Genomic DNA, 15,001 nt, shown 5'->3' with positions numbered 1-15,001 from the left:
ATGATGTTTATAGTGAATGCCCCTATGAATGGTTTTATTTTTACGATTTAGTTTTGATCCAAATGATGTGTGTGCTAATTGAGTGAACATCAAAGATCACACAACAGAATTGCGCGCGCGCTCTCTCTCTCTCTCCCTACCGTTAAGTAACTTGTGCATTGTTTTACTTACTTGTTTTTGACATATCCGACCGAACTACAAACTTTCCAGTGATGTCTGTGAGAAAGATATATTCACTCGACAAGCTCGCGCATCTGCGCCGCCGCGCGCTCAATCCACTCAGCGTGCTTTGTTTATCAGCTCGCGCACATCAGCTATACAGGCGTTAATACTGAATGTTTAACATTATATTCATTGCATACATATACTTCGTAGTAGACATCCTTAACTCCTTTCTGCTGTCTGTTGTTGGTGTTTCTTTGTTTGAATATGGCACTTATCACATGCTGTGTGGTATCGGCGTTTGGTATCGGGGCATTTTAACGAGTACGAGTACGAGTACCAGTACAGGAGACCAGTATCGGTGCATCCCTAATTATATGTCTTGTCCCCCACAATAACAACTACAGAGCTATGATCAAAAAAGCATTTAAATACCATCTTACTAAGCCATATTATTGGTAACAACTGATATTTATATGAATTTTATGTACTGTGAGTATTATGTTATACTGTAATAAACACCTCATTGATTCACATTATAATCAGTCAGATTTTTTTATCTTTTTTATACAAAAAATCAGCAAATGCACCAAAATTGCATATTTTTGGTCAGTTTGGGCCTCTGAATAAAACTGATTTTTTTTTCTGTCCTCGAGTATGAGCTTCCAATTGTCCTATACTGCATCACACAAGTTTAAGAATTTACTATATCATACTAGTTTAAGGGTTTACTAGAGCCATAAAAGCCTGATGCATCAAATATGATGATAAAAAAAACACATAAGCAAACTTTTTTTTTTTAGTATATTGTCTGAAGGTTCAATAAACTGTTCCATTAAAAAAAAAAAAAAAACTATGCATTTCTTTATGTAAAATAATAAATGTCAGGCATAACAAGGTTAAGCTGTTTATGAAGAATCTCTATGTAATTATATAAAATTGTGTTCTCATAAACCATGTAAACACAAGCAAGTGTGTGTATGTGCACCTGTGTTGGGATTGATGCTGGCAGAGATGTGGAAGTGGCAGAGGGCGTTGGCGTAGTGTGAGATGTGGCGGTGAGTTTCGTGGGACCCCAGCTGGCTGGGCAGCAGCTCGGTGTGGGCCACCAGGGCGGACGATCTTCTGCGGCCCCTACGCAGGTGCTTGAGGTGGTGGATAGACTGAATGAAGACAGACAATTTTTACCATCACAAATGCAATTCATGTTCAGCAGGCCAACAATGAAACGGAGTGTAGTACTCTAAGCCCCAAAAACACACTTTGTCGTGTGTTTTTCCCCTAAAATCAGTGCAGAAAATGCAGATTCTATCTGGGCCTATAGACGGCACATGGAGACAGGTGAAAGTGTGCATGTTTAAGTTGCAATATTAATAAAAATACACTTAAGATGTGACACAGCCATGCGTGTTTGCTAAACTGAAAAACCAACAGCCTGTGATTTTATTAAACACAAATGTATACAACCTCCCAAAATTCTGTCTAAAACAATACTAGTTATAAGAAATATAACTGAAAATGAAAATGTTATCATCAATTTATGCCAATTTATGTTTCCACCGGAAGGTGCCAACCCTCCATACCCATTAAATACTGACGTTAACACAGGAAAAATGTGTAACTGGTGCCTTGCAGATGCAAACGGGGTAAATAATGTGTTTTTGCTTTCTTATAATAAAGTTAACTGCACATCATGTTATTTATTACTTATCAGAGCTGTTCAAACCAGAGTGCATTCATCATGCTTCTGATTTTCCAATAAAACCACATAATCCACAAAAAGATGAAATCATCATATGTACAATTATATTAAAGGGGTCATATGATGCTTTTTTAAAGATCATTATTTTGTGTATTTGGTGTAACAGAATATGTTGACATGCTTTAATGTTAAAAAAACACATTATTTTTCAAATACTGTACATTATTGTAGGTCCTCTATGCCCCGCCTCTCTCAAACGCTTCGTTTTCTACAAAGTCCCTCCTTCCGACAAGCGCAGTCTGCTCTGATTGGCCAGCTGACCCAGTGCATTGTGATTGGCCGAACACCGCCAGCACTCGTCGGATATGCACAATCAGCTTGTAACACTCCAAAGAGAAAGGAAAACTTGAAATCGCATCATATGACCCCTTTAAATGAAGCCCATGCTTTTTTTGCCAAGGTTTTTTTTTTTCTGACTTTGAAGCACACTGCCATGTAAAACACCATGTAATGTAAAACTGCCCAAACACATAAGTGTTTGCATCTTTCGAAGATTACTGGCTGATTTTGGAAATGGGATGAATAAAACTCAATTAACTAGCCACTATAATAAGGCATTTGTATTACACAGGTATGGGCAGTATTTATGATACATGGATTTCATGGATAACAAATATAAAATAGGATTTTGTCATTTGGATTTGATAGGGTTGATGGAAATGGCTTCATATTTTGTATCAAAATACTTTAGTGTTTTGTATTTTTAAAATACTGTAAAATACTTTGTAAGAAGTCTACATGATGACATCATAAAATTGTGGCCTCTGATTGGTGCCTACTCGGTAGTTTGCCCAGACTTGTTACTACACTATTAATGTGTATGTGTCTCTCTATACTTATATGGCTCTCAATAGATTCAGTGGTTGAAGTTGGGTTAATACTCCTTGACAAGTTCTGTTGCTACTTTCTGATTACATTTCTGGCTACATTTAAACATACAGGTGCCATCAGTTGTCTTCTTACGAATGACTTGTTTGTCATTGAGTGTTGCTGATGCAAAGTAGGCCCTTCTTTACCAAACACCAAGTAACTAAATTAGGATACAATTATATTTCATTTGCAAACTGTTAAAATATTAAACTGTTGGTTACTTTAAAACTAACCTTCATCTGGGAGATCACAGGGATATGTGAATATTTGATCTGTTAACTCGTTGCATATGTCAGATTTATTGCATGACTCGAAGGCAGAGAAAAGCTGTTGCTTTCAAACATCGCGAGTCAGTGTAATGGTGAAGGGATAGATCAAATAGGCCAACTGATGAGAGGTTTGCAAAGAAATTTCATGCTCCCATGTAAAAGTATTTTTATTTTGTATTTTTAAAATACAAAAATACAGTAGTTTATTTTGATACATGGTGTGGCTGCTGTATTTTGTAGTTTATTTTGGTACACTTAAAATTAAGGTATTTGGTATTTTATTTTAAAATACATTTTGATGCATCTTTGCCCAACCCTGGTATTACTACCCAGCGGGACCCGATGTGAGCTCCACCAGTCAGAAACATTCCCGAACCTCAATCGGCTTTTTAACTGGTTAAAATTAATGGAGAGTATCTCATGTTTTTCATCGTCAAGTTGCCCAATCAAGTTGATTAAAGACATAAAAAGGCATATTATTAATTTTGCACTATATTCTGAGTGTTCTGAACTCAGATCTGTCTAGATTTTGTATGAAGAACAAACCGAAAATAATTCACAGGACATTTTTCTACATATTTGTCTTATGTAGTACATTTGTGGTGCTTCTATTTGGTTGTTTTGCCCTGTTTGAAGCTTGACGATTTTAAATTGCTAACCAATTTGTCTACTGGCAGCAATATCTGATTTCATTAAAAAGCTAAATGTATTGCTTGTTAGTTTTTGGTTTACATGGAGACAAAAGGTAGGCTGCTGCTAGTTAGCATACAGTTTTCACACATCCTACTGAATATGACAACTGCTGAGGAGGAGATCTGTTGCAAAAAAATCATTCAATACTTCTGCCATTCGACTATTTCAATATAATTTAGAAACAGACATTTATTTTCATTTCAGAGTGATTTCAGTCTTGATATCTAAGCAAATATGATTTAATACGTAACAAACACACAAACAACAATGTGATTATTTGACTATATTGCAGGCGTAGTGTGTACACATACACCAGACAATACAGACATAGCTCATTTAAAAAGTAACCCAGCTAACATGCATAACGCATTATTCTTTATTATGCCTTGACACCAATAATTTAGTGCTACATAATGTAATTGTGTCTGTATGATCTCAGACTGGTGTTTATGAGCATGTGTGCTTCTGCATGCTAACCTCCAGAGCGTGCTGTATCTTGTCTTTCTGAGCGATGTTTGGCAGAGAGGAGCTGAAGCTGGTGCTGTTCTCTGAGATCTGACCCCCCAACAGACTGTCCTCAGGCAAGAGGGTCTCACTCCACAGACGACAGATGCCATCCGTGCAGGACGTCAGCAACACATTACACACAGAGCCCCTATGACATACACACACACAATGAGAAATACACACACAATGATAAATACACACAAACATGGGTGGAATTCACAGTGTGAGTTAAGGGTGGGCAGTAAGACTAAAATCTCAGCAGTGTTTCCTGCACTGCTAAATCTACAGCGCCTTGGCAAAGAAAATGTAGATGTGAGGTTGGAGTCAAAATTGAATGGAATGAGGGATATTTAACTAATATCTAACTCACTTACTAAAGTTTTGTCTCAATCTTTTAAGATGTGTTATTTTTTTATAAAAATGAATACAATTCATAATTACATTATGAATTAAATATTTCAAACATTATATATTTTTACCAAAACTTTTTACTTCACACTAACAATATATATAAGACAATGCAGTAACTTTGCCTGGAAGTTTAATGAAAAAAAGTAAAAAATAAATAAAAATGGTCAATTATGGCACTGAAAAACTAGTTTGGGATAATTTGTTCTTTTAATTTTTGATGGATGTAAAAAAAATACTTTTTTTAATATAAATGAATGATCTGTCTAGCATTAGTGCAAAAACAGCCTCACATTATGTGACAACTGAGTTAATAAGCAAAATGAATATCTACAAGCTGACTGAATGAACCACCTTTGAAGTCACTGCAAAATAGTCAATACATGCACAGCTGTGACTGCACATCTGCTGAATTCAACCCTCATGCATATATCTACCAAATGGTGCAAATGGTTTAGCAGTGTATCTACTAGTTGACATATTGCTACTATTGCATAGTACATTCTGTCATACCACCCACCCTAGTGTGAGTGAAAGAATCTGTGGATGTGTTTGACATACTTGGGCATATATTTACTGGTTTTCCTCCAGGAGAAGCCTGTGACTGTACATGGATGCGCCAGATACACAAATGAGAAATTAATCGCTGGGATCTTTTTATCAGTCACGTCTGGCATCACCACTGCAGACTTCCATCCTGTGGTGGGATACCACACCTTCAGCAGGCAGTCATCCTGAGAGAGAGAGAGAAAGCGAGAGAGAGAGAGAAAGAGAAGGAGATAAATAATTGTGCCCCTGTAATTTCACATTTTCACACTTGCTGATGCGCAAATTACTTTTATTGTTCAGAGCACTGGCGCCTGCAGGTGTATGGCTATATGCACTAGTGATCAGACTGACCTGAGATTTGCCCCGCAAACATTTCAGCAGTTATTATAGGCCTGTGTGTCCCGTATTTCTGTTGAATGAAACCACCATGCCATTAATTATGAATTTATAAGTCTTTTGCATGCCAAAGTCAATTTCTGCATATAAATATTACGCCAAATAGAAGCAGAAAATCGTGCTATACGCACTTTCATGAGATCGGGTTAGCCTACAACAATTAATTTGTTGGCTATTTTACAAATGGGAATACAATGATGACAACGTTTTACATTCAACCTACCCGTAAAATTTATAGTGAAAAGTACTTTAAAAGCATCTGGAATGCAATAAAGTGATTTTTTAAAGCTGTTTTTAAAGCATTTGCTGCATTGATTAAAAAAGAAATAGGCTAATAAACAATTCACATATCAGACAAAATTGCGTTGCAGCAAGTCCTTTACATTTTAGACATCCATCAATTATGGTGATGAAAAAAATGACTCGCCATCTCCTCATAGGACGTGCCTTTAGAGAGAAATTCATCTTTATGGATTACATAATGAACGAGTTTCTATTTTAGATTTGAATTATTTTGTTTTCTTGTAACACTCCAAAGAGAAAGGAAAACTTGAAATCGCATAATATGACCCCTTTAAAGCTTTCTATATATTTTTATCATGCAAATTCGCTGAGTTTAGGTTCATCATTGTGAAGCGCTCCTGCTCAAGACCGAAACGGCAGAAAGCGTTTGATTTCTTTATTTTATAAAAGCACGTTTTGTTGATATTGCGAGTGCACACAAATAAAAGTAGACCCTTTACAGTTTAGAATGATGTATTACTCTTACCTTAATAAGCAAAATTGACTGCGTATTTTAAGTTGTTTCCACTGTTAGAAAAAAATGCAAGTGATCGCGCTGGCGCCTCCATGTCCTGCAAAGTGCCTTTTAATGACGCAACGCACGGACAGGGCAGAAACAATGAAGACGCTCTTCTTCCGATGAGGAAAAAGGCGGCGAATGAAAATCCAGTAAATCCACCTGAAAGCTGACTCGCTCACTTTAGGCACAAATGCTGGATTCGTCTTGAGAGGAGTAATGAATCAACAAAGCATGAAGTTCACTAACTCATTTTGCGGTCAAAAGAGCCAATAACAAAGCAACCTTTAGCGAAAGGAGCCTTAAATCAATATTGTCTATAGGCTCAAAAGGAGACTGAGAGAGTGCGTTAAGGACCACCGACAGCTCCCACGGCGGAATCATTGGCTTTGAAAACCTGTTCAGAACTTCTGATGCCACGCACCTCTCATAAACCTGCACACAAGCGGGTGCTGACCTATTGTATTTCTGTCAATCCCCACATGGCATGCAGAAATTGCGGCAAGATAAACTTTAACAGTAGAGAAGGCTTTGCCCTTATCTAAAAGTTCTTCCAGAAAACATAACACCTCTGCCACTGAACAGTGAAAAGGAACAATTTGCCTTTGCTCGCACCAAAGCTCAAACACATTCCATTTGCCATCATATGCAGAGCGCGTCGAAGCCACTCTCGCATTTTGAATCACCCTCGGAGGCAAACCCGTAACACTTAATGAGTATTTTCGTGCGAGGCGAAGAGATCTACGGCAGCTCGGCAGAACCTCTCCCACAACTGGTTCACTACCTGAGAGTGGAGAGTCCATTCCCCATACAGAGGATTCTCCCTGGACAGGAGATCTGCCCCCGCATTCATTATTCCCGGGACATGAGTTCAATGCTAGAAACACTGTTAACAGTTCCAGGAAGTTTATGTGATTCCGTAGGAACTGCTCGAAATGTTTCAATGCTAGAAACACTGTTAACAGTTCCAGGAAGTTTATATGTGCGTTCTGTAGCGAGATGGGCCATTTTCCTTTCGCTATTCTGCCCTCGCACACTGGACCCCAACCTGTGAGTGGCGCATCTGTCGTTACTTTTCTCAGAGAAATCGCTCCCAGCGGAGTCCCTGATTCGAGAAAAGCGCGATCTCTCCAGCAGCAGAGAGCTCGCAGGCAATGTGATGACACTATCACTTTGCGGTTGAGGTGGCGCTTTGGACATAAGCGCTGTGCTGCTACCCAGCACTGAAACTCTCTCATTCGTAACAGCCCCAATGGGATGACAGACACTGCCGAGGCCATCAACCCTAGAAAACGTAAACATAGTCTGAACGGGACTTTTTTCCCTCTCTGGAAAAGGGAGAAACAACCACGAATTGACCTGATTCGCTCCTCTGATCGAAAGACTTGATATTGGTCTGAGTTCAGCCTGAGACCCAGGTAAATTATTTCTTGCGTGGGCACTAAGTAGCTCTCCGTCTTGTTTATTTTGAAGCCTAATCCTTTTAAATGAGACACAAGCAGATTTGTATCGATCTCCACCTGCCGCCGTGATGGAGCAGAGAGGAGGAGATCGTCCAAATAAGCTGACACTCTGAGACCCGCTATTCTTAGCGGTGTTAGAGCCGCTCGACACATTTCGTGAAAGTTCTTGGGGCTAATGCCAAACCGAACAGAACTGTTAAAAATTCGTAGGCTGTGCCCTGATAGGCAAACCTGAGGAATTTTCTGTGATAAATACTTGTGAAAATTCCTTTTGGGAATGAAAAGATCCCTTTTGGGAATGACAAAGTACCGGGAGTAAAAGCCGTAAAGAGATTATTTCCTCCTCTAAAATCCGAGCTGACTCCCCTTCTGCTGTTGAAATTAACACACTGTTGGGAAGTTGAGGTTTTACAGCAAACTGCAGACGATAACCCCGTTCTATCGTGGATAATACCCAAGGGTGTACTGTGCATGTGCGCCAACTCTCCGCGTGGCTGTAGCTCTCGCTCACTGATGGTGCGGCAGCACCATCTAGCAGCAGAGCTGGGGGTTGCAGCTCTTATCTGGCAGTATTTGTGTGTATTTTTGTTTTTATTTTCACACAAATCTGTGCCCTTGGCCCACTGCCTGGATGCACAGGAAACATTTTCTCACCATGAGTTTTCGTGCTAGACTGTGAAGCTGAGGAGAACATGTTCCCCCCTGGCGATTTATATAAGCCACCGCCGTTGTGTTGTCCGATTTGACCAAAACGTGGTGATTCCGTAGGAACTGCATGAAATGTTTCAATGCTAGAAACACTGTTAACAGTTCCAGGAAGTTTATATGTGCGTTCTGTAGCGAGATGGGCCATTTTCCTTTCGCTATTCTGCCCTCGCACACTGGACCCCAACCTGTGAGTGGCGCATCTGTCGTTACTTTTCTCAGAGAAATCGCTCCCAGCGGAGTCCCTGATTCGAGAAAAGCGCGATCTCTCCAGCAGCAGAGAGCTCGCAGGCAATGTGATGACACTATCACTTTGCGGTTGAGGTGGCGCTTTGGACATAAGCGCTGTGCTGCTACCCAGCACTGAAACTCTCTCATTCGTAACAGCCCCAATGGGATGACAGACACTGCCGAGGCCATCAACCCTAGAAAACGTAAACATAGTCTGAACGGGACTTTTTTCCCTCTCTGGAAAAGGGAGAAACAACCACGAATTGACCTGATTCGCTCCTCTGATCGAAAGACTTGATATTGGTCTGAGTTCAGCCTGAGACCCAGGTAAATTATTTCTTGCGTGGGCACTAAGTAGCTCTCCGTCTTGTTTATTTTGAAGCCTAATCCTTTTAAATGAGACACAAGCAGATTTGTATCGATCTCCACCTGCCGCCGTGATGGAGCAGAGAGGAGGAGATCGTCCAAATAAGCTGACACTCTGAGACCCGCTATTCTCAGCAGTGTTAAGAGCCGCCTCTACACATTTTGTGAAAGTTCTTGGGGCTAAAGCCAAACCGAATGGAACGGTCAAAAATTCATAGGCTGTGCCCTGATAGGCAAACCTGAGGAATTTTCTGTGATAAATACTTGTGAAAATTCCTTTTGGGAATGAAAAGATCCCTTTTGGGAATGACAAAGTACCGGGAGTAAAAGCCGTAAAGAGATTATTTCCTCCTCTAAAATCCGAGCTGACTCCCCTTCTGCTGTTGAAATTAACACACTGTTGGGAAGTTGAGGTTTTACAGCAAACTGCAGACGATAACCCCGTTCTATCGTGGATAATACCCAAGGGTGTACTGTGCATGTGCGCCAACTCTCCGCGTGGCTGTAGCTCTCGCTCACTGATGGTGCGGCAGCACCATCTAGCAGCAGAGCTGGGGGTTGCAGCTCTTATCTGGCAGTATTTGTGTGTATTTTTGTTTTTATTTTCACACAAATCTGTGCCCTTGGCCCACTGCCTGGATGCACAGGAAACATTTTTATTTATTAGGAACACTTGTGTAAACTTTCGTCCTCTCTCTTGCATAACCCCGCAGGTGGAGAGGGGAGAAACAACATGTGGGGCACTGGATGAACTGGTGCCAACACTCCAATAAGAAAACTTCCTTCCTTTGAACATTTTTCTTGAATCACACCCCGCTTTTCTTTGCTAGAGGGGGGGGAACAAGACTCCTGTGCTGTGCAGACCACAGGTTAGGTCGCCCGCCTCTTTTTGCCTCCCTGAGGTTTAGCTGGACGGTGCTTAGCCGCTGCTGCTGCAAACGAGGCCTTGCCTCTGGGCTGGGGCTGTTATGGGTGAACCTCCGCCTGCATTGACTGCTGAGGCAGGGGGTGCCTAGGGTTTCTGTACCCTGACTGTCCCCCCCTGGAAGCAGAGGCAAACCCCGGACGCATGGGTTGGGGGGGGGCTGAGCAGTCGGCTTCCTGGGAAGGCAAGTTTCAAAAGCTTCCCCATCCTTCTTGCGTAAGTCGCACTGCTGACGCATATTTGTCACTGCAGCCCCGAAAAGGGCTTTCGGCTCCACTGGGGCAACAAGGAACTCCGCCTTCTCCCTCTCTGATAAGCCTGTCAGGCCCAACCACAGGGTTCTTTCACCCACCACGGCCAGGCCCATGCTGCGGCCGCTGCTCTGGACTGCTCCCCTCAATGAGTGCAGGTTGAGATCTGCAATGATGCAGATCTCTTCCCACAATGCTGAGTCGGGTGACCCAGCATCAATCTGCCTCCCCATCTCCTCAGCCAGGTATGCTGTGAGCAGTGAGGTGGCATTTAGGGCTCTGACAGCCAAGGCAGAGGACCGATACATTTTTTGAAAAAGAGAAGCAGACAACCTCTCTGTCCGTCTCGGCAGTGAAGGGGGGGTTGGACATCCCCAACTCCTCCATATTGTGGACATCCAGCCTAGAGAATCCTTAAACAGGAACCCTATGTGAAAACGGTTTGTCCCAGAAGTGCCGCATCTCTGTGACACATGCTGGGACGGCATGCTGATATACGACTGGGGAAGTGCGCGATGGCAGCCTCTTCCCATCATATAAATCCCTCTCTGTGCCCTGGCCCTCTTGCTGAGATGGCCAGTTGATAGAGAGTTTGACAGCTGCCCTCCTACACATTTCAATGAGGTCCAGTTCCCCTGGCATGTGGGAGAGGGACTCACCCATAGCACTGCCAGGCCTGGAAGAAAGATTAGGAGGGAGGATAGCATCCTCTTCATCTTCCTCCAAATCCTCCTCTAAAAGACGAGCAATCGTCTCATAATCTTCCTCCCCCTCCTCTTTGTCCCCCGCCAAAGGGTCTGATTCAAAGAGGGGAGGAAGTTCAGGAGAAATCTTGTCCATCCACTCTCCCCAGCTGCACTGAGCCTGCGGAGCAACCTCGTTCATTTCAGTGGGAAGCACGAAAAGACTCGGGTCCCCTTTATTCGCTGCCGCGACTCGTACTCGGCGCTCCAAAACCCTTAAAGGGAACTGAGAGCAGTGCGGGCATCACTCGGGATTAGCGAGCACAGTCTGTGCGTGTCTAACTCCCAAACACGCTATGCACAGAGGGTGAGAGTCTTTAGGCGAAATCATAGACCTGTAAGCACACGGGCGAGAGGGATCTTTCCCCTTCGCTGCACCACTGGATGGGCTCGCAGTCGCTATTACAGAGAAGCGAACACCGGGAGATTAACGAGATCACCACAACGTGCCTCTCGATATCGGGTTTTACAGCAATTATTCCCTTAACGTGAAGGAATAATTGAGAGAAAGGAGCTGTAACTGCTCGATAAAGAAAATGAGAACCCGCCTTGACACGCTGGCCCCCACCACAAAGATATAGATATAGCAGAAAGAAAATATTAACTTTGACAGAGTACCTAAAATGTGGCTCATCCGTGAACAGTTAAGCGGCCACTCTTATGAGGATCTGCTGAGGATAGCTTCAAATAAGGATATTCACGGGGAAGAGAACGAGAATGAAGTAGGGACCAATAGCAGCGATATATATGAGGGAGGCGGGACTCCCGCATCACTGTCGTGATTGGTCTGTCAACCGACAGATGTGGTGTAATTGGTGCTTCCAGGATTGGTCACACCCGAGGCGATTCCCATAGTGAGATACCAAACGAATGTTTGAAAGATAACCTTGCCTTAAATAACATAGATAGCTTAGCTAATAGATTGTACAGAAGCTAACTACTAGTTCAAAAGGATAGCTTTACTGTAATTTAACTACTTTGAAGCCATAGCTTCCCGTGCTACTCACAGGGTTTCCACTCTTTCATGAACACCAGATTCAAGGACTTTCTGAAGCACCATTTATTTTATATCAAGCACCTATCAAATTCACACTCCAGAATATGTAGTGTCATGAAAGACCTTACAATACTTAACATTTCACTTACACTTAACATTTACATTAAAAATGGCAGAGTAATAATGTTTTGAATGTGTAGGTTTCATAAATTTAGACCGTTTTGAGCAGTTGTGTTAAAAGGAATTTAATGAAATCCATTGAAGTCAGTATTGGTGATAAATAAAATTAAATTTCTAAAATATTGATAAAATATGCATCAAACTGATTTTTGCTACTCTGCAGGACTGCGGCTCTCTAGGACCGAACTTGCCTACCCCTGACCTAGAGGAATGCAGCTGCTCAAAACGTCAATATTTTTTAAAAATATTTCATGAGCATTTTAAACCTTGTACATGTGCATATCTGCAAAACAAATATAAAGAAAATAAATAAAAAAATAGGAATTTCTATTTGCTTTTAAACTGTAAACGCTTTTCACTAAGCTGTTTTTAGGCATGTTTTCTTTTACAGATAAAATGAACCAAAAAAGAGATTTAACTCAGACTGAAAAGTCAAAAATTATTAAATGCCCATGATACTAATGCAATACTAGAAATTGCAATGTTAAGGCTGATTTTTATAGGCTTTATAGACAGATGCATTGAGAGTGACCCTAAAGGACCAGCACCACATCCTCTTGTACCACGGTTTAAGGACTTATCTTCAAGAATCTGGCAGTACGTTTTGGGAGATCATTTTTAGTCCATCTTCTATCCTGAAAAGTCTGTCTTGCAGAGACTGACAAAAATGAGCTCCTAAAATTTACTGCCAGATTCTGGAAGATAAATTCTTCAAACAGTGATACAAGAGGATGTGGTGCTGGTCCTTCAAGAGTCACTTTCAACTTATCTGTACATAAAGCCTATAAAAATAGTCTTCATGGATTTCACAACACTTCAGAATGTTGCAGTTAACATGCTCTTTTCTTCTCCACCTGTTTTTTTCTGACCCAATGAGCATTTTGCTGACCAATGGCCACTTTGAAATTTCTGTATTGCATTAGTTCATCCGGATAATTTCATCCGTAAAAGAAAACCTTGCTAATAATTCTGCACACTGCCTAATAATTATGCACACACTGTAAGATGTGCTCCCTTTACACAGAGTGCGTATGATCGCGAAATCGAAAGTGAAAGTGAGCAGGGAGCACTCATTCAAATGCAATTTCAATACCCCGCATATTGATAGCTGCTCCCTGATGTGCGAAAATAATATACAATATTAGAATGTTTGCGGGAGTGGGACACACGTTGCGGGAGTGGGCGGTAATGGTCAGAAATTCAGCGGGAGCGGGCTTAAGAAAATTGTCCCCAAGGCTCTAGGCTGCGCATCAACAACACACACGCTAAGTTTTTTTCGCGCTACCCCATCTCCACCCCCAATCATTAGTGCCGTTTCGTTCTGTCTTTGACAGAACATATAGGACAATTTTTGAAGTAGCGCCATAAAAAGGGGTTAAAGCAAAAAAAATATATATATTTTGACTGAAAATTTCATTAATTTTCATTAATTTTCATTAATTTAATTAGGAGCGCTTGTCCTCCTAATTAAAAAAATTTAGCGCGTTATACGTGCGGAACCTGCGGGAATGAGTACAATTGTTATTAATAGCCGCAATCCTGCGCCGAAATTCAAGTCCTGCTCTGTATTCTCTGCTAATAACCCGACTGTGAATGATGCGAGCGGCGTCACTATGTTGTCACTGAGAAGCTGCAGCCGTGGCCGGGAATGATTTTTGGTGTGCCGGCAGAACAACAACAACAACAATGCGCTACATGTTTCTTTTCCCCTAATTTTTTTTCCGAATTGACGGAAATCCGTTGTAGCGACAGAAAACTTTAATCCCTGCATAAACAAAATTTATTTCAAATTTAATTCAAGCACTTTCAAGGACCTATGCTTGTTTCCAAGTACTTTCCAGGCCTTGAATCCATGTCTGAAATTCAAGTACTTTCAAGAAGCGTGGGAACCCTGTACTCATATTCATTAGATTCCCAAATACAAAACGGCATGTACGTTCATACGGGAACCAGACGATTTCTTATTTTACACATCACAATGATAAAGGTTTCCGTACGGGATAGGACTAGTGTGTAGTACTTATAATTAGCATTACTTATACGTATAGACTTCTATATACACTTATATAATATTACTTATATATTGCTTATATAACATGCTGTGTGTGTGTGTGTGCGTGTGTGTGTGTGTGGGGGGGTTACCTTTCCAGCTGTGGCGAAATATTCTCCATCTGGAGACCACTGAGTAATATGAACAGCAGCAGCAGTCCTGACATAAAACACACATGAAGCAGAGCAATTTACACCCACACAAACACAGGTAAAAACTCTGTGCACATAGTGAAGTATATTTCATAAAGGGCCCTCATAAAAGGTGTTCTGAAGACTCACATTTCACCTGCATAAAATTCTTTCACATTTTCACGTAAAAAAAAAAAAAAAAAAAAAAAAAAAAGATTCTAATTTTACTATTTTTAAATTAATTTTAATTATTAATCATTATCACGTCAGTCAAAATTTTAGAATTAGATGTTTTCTGTTTTCTATTTGTTTTCATTTTCTACCCTCGCTAACTATAACCATGCATTTATAAAAATTGTTTAAATTCTAAGATAACAACAGCCAGATAATGAACACTAAAATCCATCCAGCTTTAAAAGACACTGCAGTTAAGCTGACAGTCCCATAGGATGCTATTAAAGTAGGATGCACTTCATAAGTGAAGTGACGTGTGGCCAAGTATGGTGACCCATACTCGTAATTTGTGCTCTGCATTTAACCCATC

At 41.1% G+C, this 15,001-nt stretch overlaps 1 protein-coding gene across 2 annotated transcripts in view; it reads right to left on the bottom strand.

Annotated features, from left to right (window-relative positions):
* The window catches only part of LOC107700583 (dmX-like protein 2), a 58,255-nt gene extending 43,773 nt beyond the window's left edge, over positions 1-14,482 (bottom strand). For both annotated transcript variants that reach the window (XM_016502299.1, XM_016502300.1), the window contains exons 1-4: positions 14,419-14,482; positions 5,233-5,405; positions 4,234-4,411; positions 1,151-1,325 (exon numbers count right to left, since the gene is read on the bottom strand). In XM_016502299.1, coding sequence (XP_016357785.1) covers positions 1,151-1,325; positions 4,234-4,411; positions 5,233-5,348 — 469 coding nt within the window. In that variant the 5' untranslated portion in view covers positions 5,349-5,405; positions 14,419-14,482. The remainder of the gene's footprint in view (positions 1-1,150; positions 1,326-4,233; positions 4,412-5,232; positions 5,406-14,418) is intronic.
* Between the last annotated feature and the right edge of the window lie 519 nt (positions 14,483-15,001).

The sequence above is a fragment of the Sinocyclocheilus anshuiensis genome, unplaced genomic scaffold (assembly GCF_001515605.1).
Source record: "Sinocyclocheilus anshuiensis isolate Anshui unplaced genomic scaffold, SAMN03320099.WGS_v1.1 scaffold1372, whole genome shotgun sequence".
NCBI classification, from domain to species: domain Eukaryota; kingdom Metazoa; phylum Chordata; class Actinopteri; order Cypriniformes; family Cyprinidae; genus Sinocyclocheilus; species Sinocyclocheilus anshuiensis.
Note: the sequence above shows the minus strand (reverse complement) of the source record. Positions and strands in the feature narration are given on the sequence as shown.